The sequence below is a fragment of the Anguilla anguilla genome, chromosome 18 (genome assembly GCF_013347855.1).
Source record: "Anguilla anguilla isolate fAngAng1 chromosome 18, fAngAng1.pri, whole genome shotgun sequence".
NCBI lineage: Eukaryota > Metazoa > Chordata > Actinopteri > Anguilliformes > Anguillidae > Anguilla > Anguilla anguilla.
The window spans coordinates 14,432,686-14,445,663 of record NC_049218.1 but is presented as its reverse complement, the minus strand read 5'-3'; the positions used below and the strand labels follow the sequence as shown (position 1 = coordinate 14,445,663).

The 12,978-nt window shown below is 43.3% G+C and overlaps 2 protein-coding genes across 2 annotated transcripts; both read right to left on the bottom strand.

Moving 5' to 3' along the window:
- Positions 1-687: 687 nt before the first annotated feature.
- Positions 688-9,470, bottom strand: prph2b (peripherin 2b (retinal degeneration, slow)). Its single transcript, XM_035401184.1, has 3 exons — positions 6,585-9,470; positions 4,175-4,421; positions 688-2,281 (listed from the first exon to the last, which is right to left on the bottom strand). Exons 1-3 carry the CDS (start codon positions 7,163-7,165, stop codon positions 2,072-2,074), a joined length of 1,038 nt encoding a protein of 345 aa, XP_035257075.1. The 5' UTR covers positions 7,166-9,470; the 3' UTR covers positions 688-2,071.
- Positions 9,471-9,736: 266 nt separating this feature from the next.
- Positions 9,737-11,347, bottom strand: LOC118218496 (tubulin-specific chaperone C-like). Its single transcript, XM_035401183.1, has one exon. It carries the CDS (start codon positions 11,221-11,223, stop codon positions 10,153-10,155), a length of 1,071 nt encoding a protein of 356 aa, XP_035257074.1. The 5' UTR covers positions 11,224-11,347; the 3' UTR covers positions 9,737-10,152.
- Between the last annotated feature and the right edge of the window lie 1,631 nt (positions 11,348-12,978).

Genomic DNA, 12,978 nt, shown 5'->3' with positions numbered 1-12,978 from the left:
TTAAGCCTTGGAAAACGGGCAAGGCATCACAGCCTGTCTGCTCGTTAGTGTCTTCACCGCCCGCTTAAAAAGACCACAGTTCTAGAGTAGACATCACACATGACTAAACCTTTATTCAGATATACAAGGAGACCATCTACACCAGACACAGAAACCAACTTGTTGCTGAAATTGTGAACTATTTACATTTTTTTTTAAAGATTAGCTATGACATTAGAAAAAAATAATCTATATTAACAAATAGTTTACATAGTTTTTTTTTTTTATAAGTACAATAACAGTTTCTCAATAGTCTCAGCCCTTTGTTATTAGGAAGCAACTCTGATTGCTGGCTTGGTGAGAATGCACAGGAGTGCCAAAGGGCATGTGAACCAGTAGCCCCGCCCCTCGCCCCTTGATGACCCCTGGCAGGCACGTGGCACCGCCCTGCTTCGGGTGTGAAATGGAGGATTCGGTTAGCTCTCACCCCACTGGTCCCGTGGAAGTGTAGCTGCCAATACCAACGTCTTCCTCCCCAGCCCTCAACACACCCCTCCGGGTCACCCTTGGATAGGGGTCTCGCTCCACATGCATTCTGGGAGCCCCCACATTTATAAAAGCGGAACAAGGTGAGGACGAGGGGTGGTGGTGTCACATAGTGCTCCACCGTGCAGCCTGTCAAACTGGAATTACTTCTGATTAAATTTGTTTTTACAGGAGTGCCGTCTTGTGTTGCTTTATTGACAAACGATGCTATTAATATGGAGCCTATGCAGAAGCAGCTGACATGCTAACAGCGAACTCGCTCTGGTCATGCAAGACAGGATGTGCGCTCGGGGATCCCTTTATACATTGCTTATCTTACAAGGTGGAGAGGCTGTCAGCTCCACCTGGCCCACAAAACAGACATTACTGTTCAACCAAAGTCAAAATTTACAGACAAGGGTTTACCTGTCAAAATTACAGTGGAAGTAAGGAGAAAAAGTCATACAGGACATTATAACTTATTTTAAGTTTTAGCAACATTACAATCTTCTGTTTATTTTTCACACAATCTGGAAAATTAAACTGTTAGCATCTACGTACTCGTGCCGGGGTGATGGTTAAACTACCTCTCTGTAAACTCAACTTTTAGCCCGTCCCCAGAACACAGCTGAACGCCAGTCTGACAGCAGCCCCTTAAGGCCGCACACGCGTTGTGTTAACCTGCCTCTTACATCCAGCAGATGCATAACCCGATGACAGCACCACGCCATGTGTATGTGTGTGTGAGAAGAGCACGTGTTTTCAAGTGTGCAGAGATGTGCGCGAAAGCTCGACGTTTCCGCCCGCTCCTGGGACTGGCTGAGATGTCAATCCGCACAGGGTCACGGAATCTGTGGCTACTGGGAGACTGCGAGAACTCGGGTTCGACAGCTGCCTCAGATCATGGGTATGTTTCTGTCACCCTCCGCATTCCTAGCCTCTGTCCAAAAGGAATTAGCCTGGGACTTTCGATCATTTGGACCTGAGGACGCACCTTGGAGACCTCGTTAAAACATCAGTGTCACCATCCCCCTGTTCTGACCAATGCCCAACAGTGAAAGGTCAGTAAGGTCCTTTACTATGCATTTTCTTCATCTCACACACACATACACTCATGGAGCATGGCTTGTGTATCCATCGGGTTATATATCCAACTTATAAAAAGATATAATAGGATAAAGACTTTTTTGTATAAAAGTAGAAGGAAAACATTTTTAACAAAATAAAAGGATGGGGTGTTATTAGGCTTGTACTGTTATATACAACCCTATTATGCAAAGCAGGGGGTGTGGCAAAGGGGAGGCTGGGGGATTATTTTCATATGAAAAGCTTAACATGTACAAATTTCTAAGAGCTGGGCTTTTTTGAGAAATATACTTTTAAAAATTATGTCAGTATATATACAGTTGTATGGATAAATGTTTTCTCATATGTTTGGTTGTTCTTTGTTTTCCATGTGAAGTACTTTTATTCACTGTTGATAGTTGGAGTGGTGTGGGAGAGGATTTTGCTCTCTCTTTTGCTCCTATGGGAGGGAGTGGTCTCAATCAAAGTGGGTGGGACCCACTCAGCTCACCGTGGCAACGCCCTGCGCCTCCCCCCCTGCCCCATCCTCCACCTTGCCCGAGAGTAATTTGATTTTCTCCATGTAGCCTTTGAGGGTCTCCTTCACGCTCTTCTCCAGCAGCCAGCCCTCACTCTCACACTCCGGGTCTTCAGGGTTTGAAATGGTTTCCAGTGCTGTGCCCAGGTACTTCAACCCCACTGTTACTGCCACCTGGAGGCCAGAGGAATAAACTGCATTACTGACCGCATTGATGCTTTGATCAGCCCCTTCTAGACAAGCCTCTCAGCTCATAGCATTATGGAACAGTTCCCATTAGTAGGTTTTGACATGCTGACACGCCTGTATTCATGAATGAACCTGTACATTTCCTAGATAAATTACTATGTCAAATTTTCACTTCCACTAGAGTTTTGTACTAACAGCACGACTGTCACTGCTATGCTTGAGTAAGAACTTCACAAATGCCATTGAGCTCTAACATCTCATTTCTTTGTTCTCTGCAAATCTCTCCCAGTTTTAGGAACCTCAAAACTATTGACTGCGAAGTGTCATTGGTTGCTGCATACATTCTCTAAATTTAACATTCCCTTAACGTAATCCTAATCGCTCTTCAACTACAATCAGAAACAGGACTGTTGTTTCAATAAGTCATATCTCTCAGTAGATTCAGCCATCAACACCTTGGTCCCCAGTCTCAATGCCTGGTACAGAGTCACTAGAATCCCATTCTGTAACACTGTTTAAAGATCCTGTTTGTCAGATGTCCGTTCTTGTGAAGATTAACTCCTCAGGGAAATGGTGATCCTTGGAGCCTGGGCTTGCTCTGATTACCCTGTGTCACATCAATGCTGCACTTGCATCAGCCAAACTATTTCAGGATGAAGGTTTCATTAGCTGATGTGTCTGCTGTAATCAGCACAAATTAAACTTAAGAGGCCCTAATAGCACCTTGATTGGTTGGTTTTAGCACAAGGTTCAGACCAAACCCCAATCTGACCTTCATGTGTTCAGAAGCGGTGAGTGTGTGACTCCTGCCCACTCTTTGATATGAACGTGTGACTGTGTGAGGGTTTGCATTGCCCAAATCTCTCATATAAAGGGGCAAATTGTCTGTGTGGGATGGGAAGGTAAAGTTTTAGAGCCGTGACATTGCTGACACAACGACCACCATATCAAGAGTCAGATGTGTGTCTGTTTGGATCCCTAGTGCCAGACGGGGAAGTGGCACAGCTTCAGCATGTGTCATTTGTTCCAGTATTGCATTAAGACGCAAAGTTAAAGTGCATAGCCCCCCAGACTAACCACTGCCAACCCCACCTGGACCCATGGTCTTCTATTACCCACTCCTTGGTGCCCCTCACCCTTTACCCCATGTCTTTCTTAGGGGGTTTATATTGGTTGCCGATCTCTTCCTTACAGCACAGCGACCACAGCAGACTGTAGGGGGCAGCAGAATTACCTTATATGGAGCTCTGTATTTCTAAAAGGAAGGTGTGTTCTGAGTCTCAGTTACTAACAGTCTGCTCTTACAGTTCAGTGCAAAGCCCAGACTCAGCACTGAGGCCCAGGAGGTCAGAGGTTCTTTTCAACGGTGAAAAGGAAGGATGCCCAGGAGAGGAGCACTAATGCTTGAGGCTCATTAAGAGAACCATTCATATATCAGCCCTGCAGAGGACTGCCTGTGAGGTCAATACTGCCTCTGCCCACACATCTCCGCATAGCCTGGCATTCAGTAGTCATTCTCATCACCCTCTTTCATGTATGCTCGGTTGGACGTTGGGTGTTCTCATATTTCACTGAGAGAGCAGCTCCTGTCATGCTGTACAATCCAGAAACTGGAACGGAGAGACAGTAGGCAGCAATCTGGTCCAGACTCTTAGGACATGAGGAGCAGCTGTGACTATCTAAGTTGTCTGTAGCTCTTGGTTGTGTCAAGCCATTAAAGACTTAACAACTCTCAACTGTGTCAATCAAATAAACACTTAATTAGTTGTATCTGAGAAGCTTTTTAATAGGCCTCCAGAGGTCTCAAGCTCTTCAGGAATCATTGTTGAATCATGAACGGTGAAGAGAGACCCACCCAGCTTCCTGTTTGGTTCTCACCTGCAGGACGGTGAAAAGCAGCACCAGTGCCCCAATGCTGTTCATCATGCCCCCATAGTAGGACAGCAGGGCATCTCGGCAACCGCGCGTGAAGATGTTGAGCTCCTCGGTGTGGTGGTCGTAGTCATAGTGGGCGGAGTTGTTGGTGAGCTGGAACTGGATGCAGGGCCGAGGGGAGTTGGGGTTACAGCAGCTGAACGGGACTCCGTCCATCAGGAACTTCCCCTCCACGTTACTCAAGACACGACTGAGAGACACACAGAAGACACGTACCCAAATGCTCAGAACACGGAACATGCCAATACGCAAGAACACGTCTGTAGGGTGCTAAAGTCGGGGAACCAATATGTCAGAGGCCCATTTGGCCAGACAAGCAGTCAAAGTGAACAACATAGTCGTCTACAAACAATGTTCAACGCACAATTCCGTCAAAATCCAATTGTGGTTTTTTTGGACGCATATGTGTGGTGGTAGTGATTGTCAGGTTTCAGTTTTTTTAGAAAAATGTCCTCTTCACCTCAAAGGGAGGAGTGCCTCGTAAGAGGATGACAAACCTTGCACCGGTTGCAAATTTCAGTGAGGGTCAAACTCGCTTATCTCACCGGTGATTGGCTACACCGCAGAGTAACTACACAATTCTGTTTCTGTTTTCCCGTATAGTGTTTGTTATAAATTTTGGGGATAGGTTACATTAATAGGCTCTTCGGTGTAACAGCTGGCTGGTAGGTTGCTAGGGAGACTTATATGAGTGACAGGAATGGGGCAGGCGGCGCTAATGCGGTTTTATGGGAATATCCACCTGACAGGATCACTCGTGAGTGAGAGTGACAGGGGCACGGATGATGGTCATGGTCTTCTGTCTTCTGGAATTATCAATATCCGCCCCTGTACCCCCCCAACCCCGCCCCTTTTCTTTCACTCCCTCTTTCTCGCTCCTCTCATACACGCACATATTCCCCTCAATTTGAACTCCTGCACATTGACACACAAAGATGAACATGCACACATATGCAAAGACCACACACACACACACACACACACACACACATTCACAGGCCTTGATTCAATCAACATTTGTCTGTAACTCAAAATTCCAAGTTTTTTTTTCTCTTAAAATGCACATTGCATCAAGTTAATTTTGGTGATCACTGAATCTATCAAACTGTCATTATGAGGAAAAAATACAGGCCATTCACAGAAATACTATGGAACAACTTCCAACATAGAATTTTCTAAATAGTACAATGTGACATTTTGTATCTGTCAGTAGATACATAGACTACATTGTTATTGAATCATAATGATTGTGTGGTCACAAGGACATTAGCGTTCCGGCTATCAGTGTCTTCAGGGCAAATGCCTATTACTGGCAGCTCATTGAGGTCTTGTTATGATTGGTGGAGACAGTAAGCTGTCAAGGACGTGGAAATGAGATCCAGAAGGATTATCCACTAATCAGAACCTGGCTCACGAACCAGATTCTTCCCACAGTTACCACCCAGCTCACTTGCACTGCTACTGTTATCCCTAAGGCTTCCATTGCCCAAGCCCTCTACCCCAATAATACTGGACTGCACCCAACCCAATTACACCACCCCCTCCCCTAGCTAACAACTGCCTCATAACCCAATTACAGTGCACTGCCCTCCATTCCACGTGACCTACCAACAACCTCTCCACTTTTCTATAGTTGTATATTGTTAATGTAAAAGATAATTAATCTGAGATTTACTTAAATAGCCTAAACGATGAACAATTATCCAAATGTAGGTCAAGATATTGACTCACATGTTCAAGTAGGCTCCTGTAAACATGGTTCATAGGTATCAAGAGACTGAGCAGATACAAACATTATTACAGTTTGCTGTTGTCACTTACAAACTTATTGCGATCCGAAAGCCCAGTATTTCCTAACACCAGTCAACCTTCTGATACTCATATTCTCTTGCCTTCAAGCCCTCACATTTGACTTCTCATGTAAAACCCCCATTACCCTTGCAACCATAGGCATAGAATGGGGAGGACATCAGGTTTGACTCTCCAATTTGAGCCAGATTGCTCCAACACATTCAAGCCATACTGACATACCTCTATTCATGAGTGTGTTATTAATAATCTGTAGTTAATTCTATGAACAGTTAACAGCTCTACATATATCTCACACATGCCCTTTGTCCCACAATACTTTGCATTATGTCAGCTCATGGCCATCCTCTGTTTCTATTGTAAAGTAAAAGGGTTTTGGTACTAAACCCAAGTTTGGATCAGGACCTAGGCAATACGTGACTGAACCAGTGCTGTTCTTGGAGCTGCTTTCCTGTGCTGCGGTTTGCCTTTTACCTGGACACAATTTTCACTCCATAGGTATGTCTGCATCAGAAGAGACTACAAGAGGACAGGGAATACTCACTCTTTCACCTCACTGGAGCTGAAGTCCAGGTAGCGGTTGCTGATCCACTGGATCTCAAACCAGTCCTTGTAGTTGTTGTTCCCGCAGCAGCGGAACTCGATCTGCATCATGTCCAGGGTCTTCTTCATGAAGCAGCGCCCGGGCGTGTCCGTGTCCTTGTAGTACTTCATGCCATTCTTCAGCCCCTCGGCCAGCGTGGACTGGAGCGACAGGCGCAGGCAGAAGCAGAGGAGCGCCGTGATGAAGAGGAGCACGTTGAAGAGGATGCAGCCACACAGGAAGTGCTTGATCATGGGCTTCCATTTGCCGAACTTGGTGGCATCCAGGGAGTCGTGGCAGACCTTCCCGCCGAAGGCGTTGACCCCGCAGGCCAGCAGACCCACCAGGATCAGCAGGTTGGGGACAAAGTGGCTCTCGTTATTGTCCATCATCTCGCTCCGCTTGCGCAGCTCGATCTTAAAGAAGAGCCCCATGCTGAAGATCAGCACGCCAGCCATCACGGCTAGCCAGTACATGAGCCACAGCCCCTGGGCTAGCTTCACTCGCTTCTTCAGGTCGAATTTCACTTTCATGAGCACCATTTTTGCTCCAAATGTCTCCTGCCCAAATCACACACAAAATAAGAAACAGAGATTTACAGTTCAAAGTAAATAAATATCTGTTCGTTTTTTTTTTCAGCAACAATTTTTAAAAACGCAACGGCACAAAAAGAGAACCTCAGACAAAAATTTGTAATCCGTTCCCGAAGGGAGCTGCAGAAGGTACTTTTGTGAGGGTCTTCCTCTTCACACCCATTCTGACCACCCAAATGTCAGGAAAACCCATAGCGTAGGTGACTGGGGCCTTGGTCACCAAAAAAGATAATTTTTTTCCACATAAATTAGCACAAACAGGTGGGATCGCAGGCTACACAACCATTTTCTTCTGGTTCTTTTCCTGCAAAGGGAGGCGGCTTGCTGCCGATCTGAGCGATCAAATCGAAGTTGCAGTACGTCATCCTAAACCCGCTAATCGGCCTGATCCCATTTGAGGAAAATCCCTGCCTCTAATCTCCTGTCTTACTGTGTAATTGGTTTGGTGCTTCAGTGTCAAACTCCTTGTGCTGAACTGGCCAGGTAAAGGGTTCCTGAATATGGACTTAAGGCCACATATTCTGTTCACACGTCAAGACAGTGGCAGGTAGAGAGAAGAAAAAAAATAAATGGAGGGGACCCATTATATACTAGAGTAGAGTGGTGATACCGCTAATTCCCACTCCTCCCTAAACTCTTCATCTCCCATTGACCATTTGCACACCCTCATTCAGCCCTGAACAATTTAGGCTATCTGGTGAAGTTGGAGTACCTATAATTAAGGTGGATGGTGATATTTGGCTTCACCCTTTTTCATTTCATCTACCAAAGATATTCCACTCTATCCTACCCAGTGAACAAAACCAATTCTGGTCTGACCCTTGGCTCTTTAAAGTTTACCCCGGGGTGGGAGAATATGTAGAAAACAGATATAATTGAAATCTAGGCATGGAAAAGCCAGTGCAGCCAAATCAGTTTACAGATTATCCTCAAAAATTTAGCCTGAAACACAACAGTGCTATGCACAGTTAAAGCTCTAGGTTGCCAACATTACTCGCTAAATTAAGTTTTGATAATATATTTCACTCCTTTAGTCCCAATTCCTATGATCAGTGAAAGCACTTTAGCCAGTCTTGCTGTAGTTTTGGAGTGAGAAAAGGAAGTAAGCATTTTGCAGTATTGTAAGAATAAAACTGACAAAAAAGTTAAGATACTCACACTCCAAAGGGAACAACTTTGCAAAATGGAATGTTGATGACAGTGAATTCAAATGAGATGTCTTAACACTGACCTGGATTACCAATTTACAAGCTCACATTACATTTCATCTGCAATTTCAATACTCCACATGAATTACATTCAGATTATGGACCATGGGGTTGAACACGCTTATAGTTCTGTAGTTTTAGTGTATTTTATTGTTTCAGGGCTGTTTGTCTTTTCCCCACGGCACGCAGGAACTGCTGCCGTGGGTTATGCATGGCAAATTGTGGTCACTCACTTACGGACGACCTTTGAGGGACGTTTTGTGGGACGCATGCGCAGGTGGTGCTTCGTTTAGTAGGACGCACGCACAGGTGGTACCAGCTAAAATGCGGAAGTGAATTGCGCCGTGGGTCTGGACGGTTCCGTGCTTGTTACACATACAGTGCAACAATGGGGGGCTCAAAACAAAAATAGGTGTTTCTGTAAAATGGTAAAACTTACCCATGCAAATACCACAAAATAAAAGCTGATTGTCTATAATTTTGATTCATATTTGTCTTTTCAGTCTCAAATCCGGATGCCTTAACCATATAGCAAACATAACAAATTTGTCTAGTGACCATACTTTTGGAGGGCACTGTATGTATGGAGTATTACACATAATTGTGTGTGTGAGTGTTTGGAGGCAGCTCTTGTGTTAGTATTTTTCAAGGGTGGAAATTACAACTTGTCTTTAGACGGGACAACCAGATTTGGCCTAACCCTAACTCTAAAGCAACTGCAGAATTAATGACAAAGTACTATGAGATGGATAATCTCCATTTACTCCCCATAATGAATGATAGGGTTCACAACTAATTGAATACTTTTGGAAAAACTGTTTTAATGCACCAAAAACAAAAATGTAGGTATATATTCTAGTCCATTAATCATTGAAACTTAATCATAACACAGTGCAAAAATTGTGAATGTGCAACTTGGAACACATATATTCATTTGTTTTGTTTTAACTGCTAAATGTTTAAACTGTATTTTCCATTCCTCATAACCATTGAGAATTCAGGTAGCCAGTTGACCACCTATGGATTAAAAGATAACTGCCAAAGGTAGAAAAGTAGTCACTTTGCATTTTCTTCCTAAGATTTTCATGCCATACTTGGTTGTCTCTTAAAAGGAAACATTTAACAATGTCATTTTTTAACTCAACAAGGTCATGCAATACTGAGCATCCAAACAAGGGGCCTATTGTACATGTACTTTATTTTACCAAAATGCAACAGCCATTACAATTACAATACTTGAGTACATGTTATATGAGTGAACTGACATGCTAAACCAAGCTGTAATATCATATAGTCGAATACAGAGAATACATTGGTTGTACAATTTGCGTTTATTAAATTGTGGGTTCAGGCTGTGATACATTGTTTAATTACTGTGGTCAAATACCATCTATGTTTACAGTGAATTTATAAATGCTTATTAAGAATGGGTTTTTGTCTGTCAGGCACAACAAATATTTGGGTCAGTTATTTATTACTTGGTGTTTGAAACTTGAACACCAGAACATTGACAGTCTTTTTCCTCGCGGAATGTGACGTTATAAGAAGGCATTTGCGGGTACACGAGAGGGGGTGTTGAAGGTATAGTTCAATTTCAGTGTTTTTTTTTTTTTTTTTTTTTTTTTGGTACATACAGTGAAATAGAAGACATTTTTAAGGAGTGAAATATATTCTTAAATAATCTCAATTTACTTTCAATTAGGATCCCTTTGCTTTCATCTTAATCTCTTAGTCCCAGTCGGATCTCCTCTCTGATTCGGGAATAAGTGTCCAGTTCGGTGATGGTGTGTCAGCGGCCAGCCAGTTAAAGTCGTCCACAAGAGTCCAGTTGTTTCTTCCCCTGTCCAGCCCGGACACCTCGAAGTCAGCGTCGATTCCGGGGTAACTCCAATTGAACGGAGCGAAGCTCACGCCACTGCAATCTTCGATGATGGCCCGGCTGGTGACGTGCAGATACACCTGAGTGTCGGTCGTGTGATGTGTTCGCAATTGCTGACAGGGGAATGCAAAGGTACAGCCCGAGACATTATCAACAAAGATAGAACTAGACACTGGCCCACACAGGATCTCCGAGTTACGGATGTGTTTGATGTGCAGGGTGCTCGGGGTCCCGAGAAGTCTCACTTTGCAATTCGACAAGTGGGTCAGCAGCACGTCCCGCTGTCGGATCTCCTCCGCTCCCATGGTCAAAACCTGCGAGTCAGCGTTAGCCAACCCACACTGCTGTGCGCTAATGTTACCATCAACATTAGGGCCACCGCTTTCGATGCTCTGACGATCACTCTCTGACTTGGAACATTGAGAACTGGGCGTAGAAACCGGAATGTCCTGAGCTTTGTGTGTTGCTGTAACTCGTGATCGGAAGGCAAATTTCTTCTTAGGCAGAACCTGGTCTCTTTTCTCAGCTAACGTGCTCTGCAGCGTCTGTAGCGAAGCCTGTGCTTGCCTCAATTCATACTGGGGCAGGAAAACTACGCTGTCATTTAGGAACTTTTGAAGCTGCTGTATTTTAAGTGTCACCTCCTCTAAAATTTCAGAAGCTTTGTCGCGATCCAATTCTGAACAACCAGACATAAGATCTTGAATTTCCGCCTTTTCAGAGTTGAATGTCCTGGAGAAGAAATCGCCTTTCTCCTCCGTGACGGCCTGGCTTTCTTTCTCCTCTTTGCGGCGCTCCACTGCTTCTTGTCTCTCCAGGTCCCTCTTCAACAGTCTTTCAGGAATTTTAACCGCAGCGCAGGACCGTACATCCGCATTTTCCGAACAGTTCGCATTGCCTGAATCAGTAGCCGCGTCCATTTCAATGTACGCTTTTCGCTACAGCTATATCAGTACAGAATTTTAAAGATGCTCTTTCCAGTTTTTTCCAGAAGTGAACCAACGCGAAATCGTTATTTCACCGTTATCTAACAAACTCGTTTGTGATTGGACACGTGATTTGCCCTTGTTCGAGCATACTCTCTCCCCATTGGTCTTCCATGAGTACAACCTCGTATCCTGAATCCTACGTATTCGAACCCTTAAAGAAATACAAACATTTGTTTTTGATAGGGAGTGGCAATTTCAAATTAAAATGCCTAATTTTTATAATAACAATTACAGCATTGTCAGCCAAAAAATAATTAAATTATTAGTTCACATGGAGTGAAATGTGAGCTGCCATCAAAATTATTTTCAATGACCTAAACACGGGAGCTGGTATTGCATCAGGTATATCAGCCAAACGCTTGGAACTAAATCTGAACGGCACTAATAAAACTATGCTCAAGGCTGGGCGGGCGATAGTGCGCATTGTGCACAACCTTAAAGTGAAACTTGTGTCACAATGTCAATGTACATATATTCAGTAGGACAAGTTTCTGATGAAACTGTTAAAAGTTAAAAAAGGTTTCTTATGTACAGTTTCTCATATGTAGAAGCAAGAAAGCATGAAACCAATCAAACCCTTTACCAAAAACGGCAAGAACTGAGTGTTTGGACTTTAGACCATGCTGGATGATATTCAATGTGAAGGATTGCGCTAATACTCTTTAACACACCCACGAGTTGAACCCACCACAGTCTGAGTCACAAATAGCCTTCGTCACTTGTTTCAAATCTGTGAGGTAGCTACCCTGCGCAATAATACTGCAAGGCTTCATTTTATTTTATTTCACCAGAAAATCTCATCGTGATTAAAATATCTTTCAAACACTCTTTTTGGTAAAACAATGGCAGCAGTATATAATGTTGAATGATATAGAAAATAATTTCACATTAAAACAGAATTGCCAAAAATATGTATTTACACAATTTTTGCAGTGCAAATTTTAAAACAATAAGGTGGGGAAACATTTTCCAGTTTCAGTTTGTATTTTTATTATTTAGTTTTCCCACAAATCTGTACATAACGAAAGTAAGAATAGTTGACCCCAATAAAAAAGCTTAGTCAGTCCCAAGCTGAACAAAAATAGACCATTTCAAACAGGATTTGTATTACTCAAAAGTATGCCTATACACACACATCCGTACACACACCCCACCTGGACAGAGTGCTCACACAGAGATGGTGCAAAAGCGAGAGAGAAAGAATAATATATTTTTCAAGTGGACAGCCAATATCTGTCTTTCTTTGGTAATCAATGGGTGACTTTAGAAGGGACACAGAACACCATCGAGTTTGGGGGTTCTGGCACTCAAATTTTTTGAAAGAGGACATCTCCCACAGTTGCAGATAATAGACAAGGTAATGCCTTCCAGCTGATAAGAACTGTGCATTTAAAGTTGTGGAAAAAGCCTAAGACAATCATTCATGAAAACATTGCATCTATCAAGTCTACCAATTACAACTATCATATTATACAATCAACAAATATGCAGTGATTTAAAAAAAAGTTTTACTGTGGCAAACACATCCTATTTTTTTACCCCAAGATATACAGTAACGGCTACTTGGTATTTGATTCTTACAGTCCTCTGAACGTAAGTAAACTACCAGAACAATTGATCTACACCGCAATTCACATAGGGGAATATTTACCCCATTGGATACAAAACTCACAAATAATTTTTATT

What these genes read in the sequence shown, in the direction of transcription:
- prph2b (XM_035401184.1), bottom strand. Translation starts at nt 7,165, where the DNA reads ATGGTGCTCATGAAAGTGAAATTCGACCTGAAGAAGCGAGTGAAGCTA. An exon ending in AGCTCCAGTGAGGTGAAAGA is followed by an intron (nt 4,422 to 6,584) that starts GTGAGTATTCCC and finishes TGTGTCTCTCAG; the next exon opens with TCGTGTCTTGAGTAACGTGG. An exon ending in TGCTTTTCACCGTCCTGCAG is followed by an intron (nt 2,282 to 4,174) that starts GTGAGAACCAAA and finishes TCTGGCCTCCAG; the next exon opens with GTGGCAGTAACAGTGGGGTT.
- LOC118218496 (XM_035401183.1), bottom strand. Translation starts at nt 11,223, where the DNA reads ATGGACGCGGCTACTGATTCAGGCAATGCGAACTGTTCGGAAAATGCG.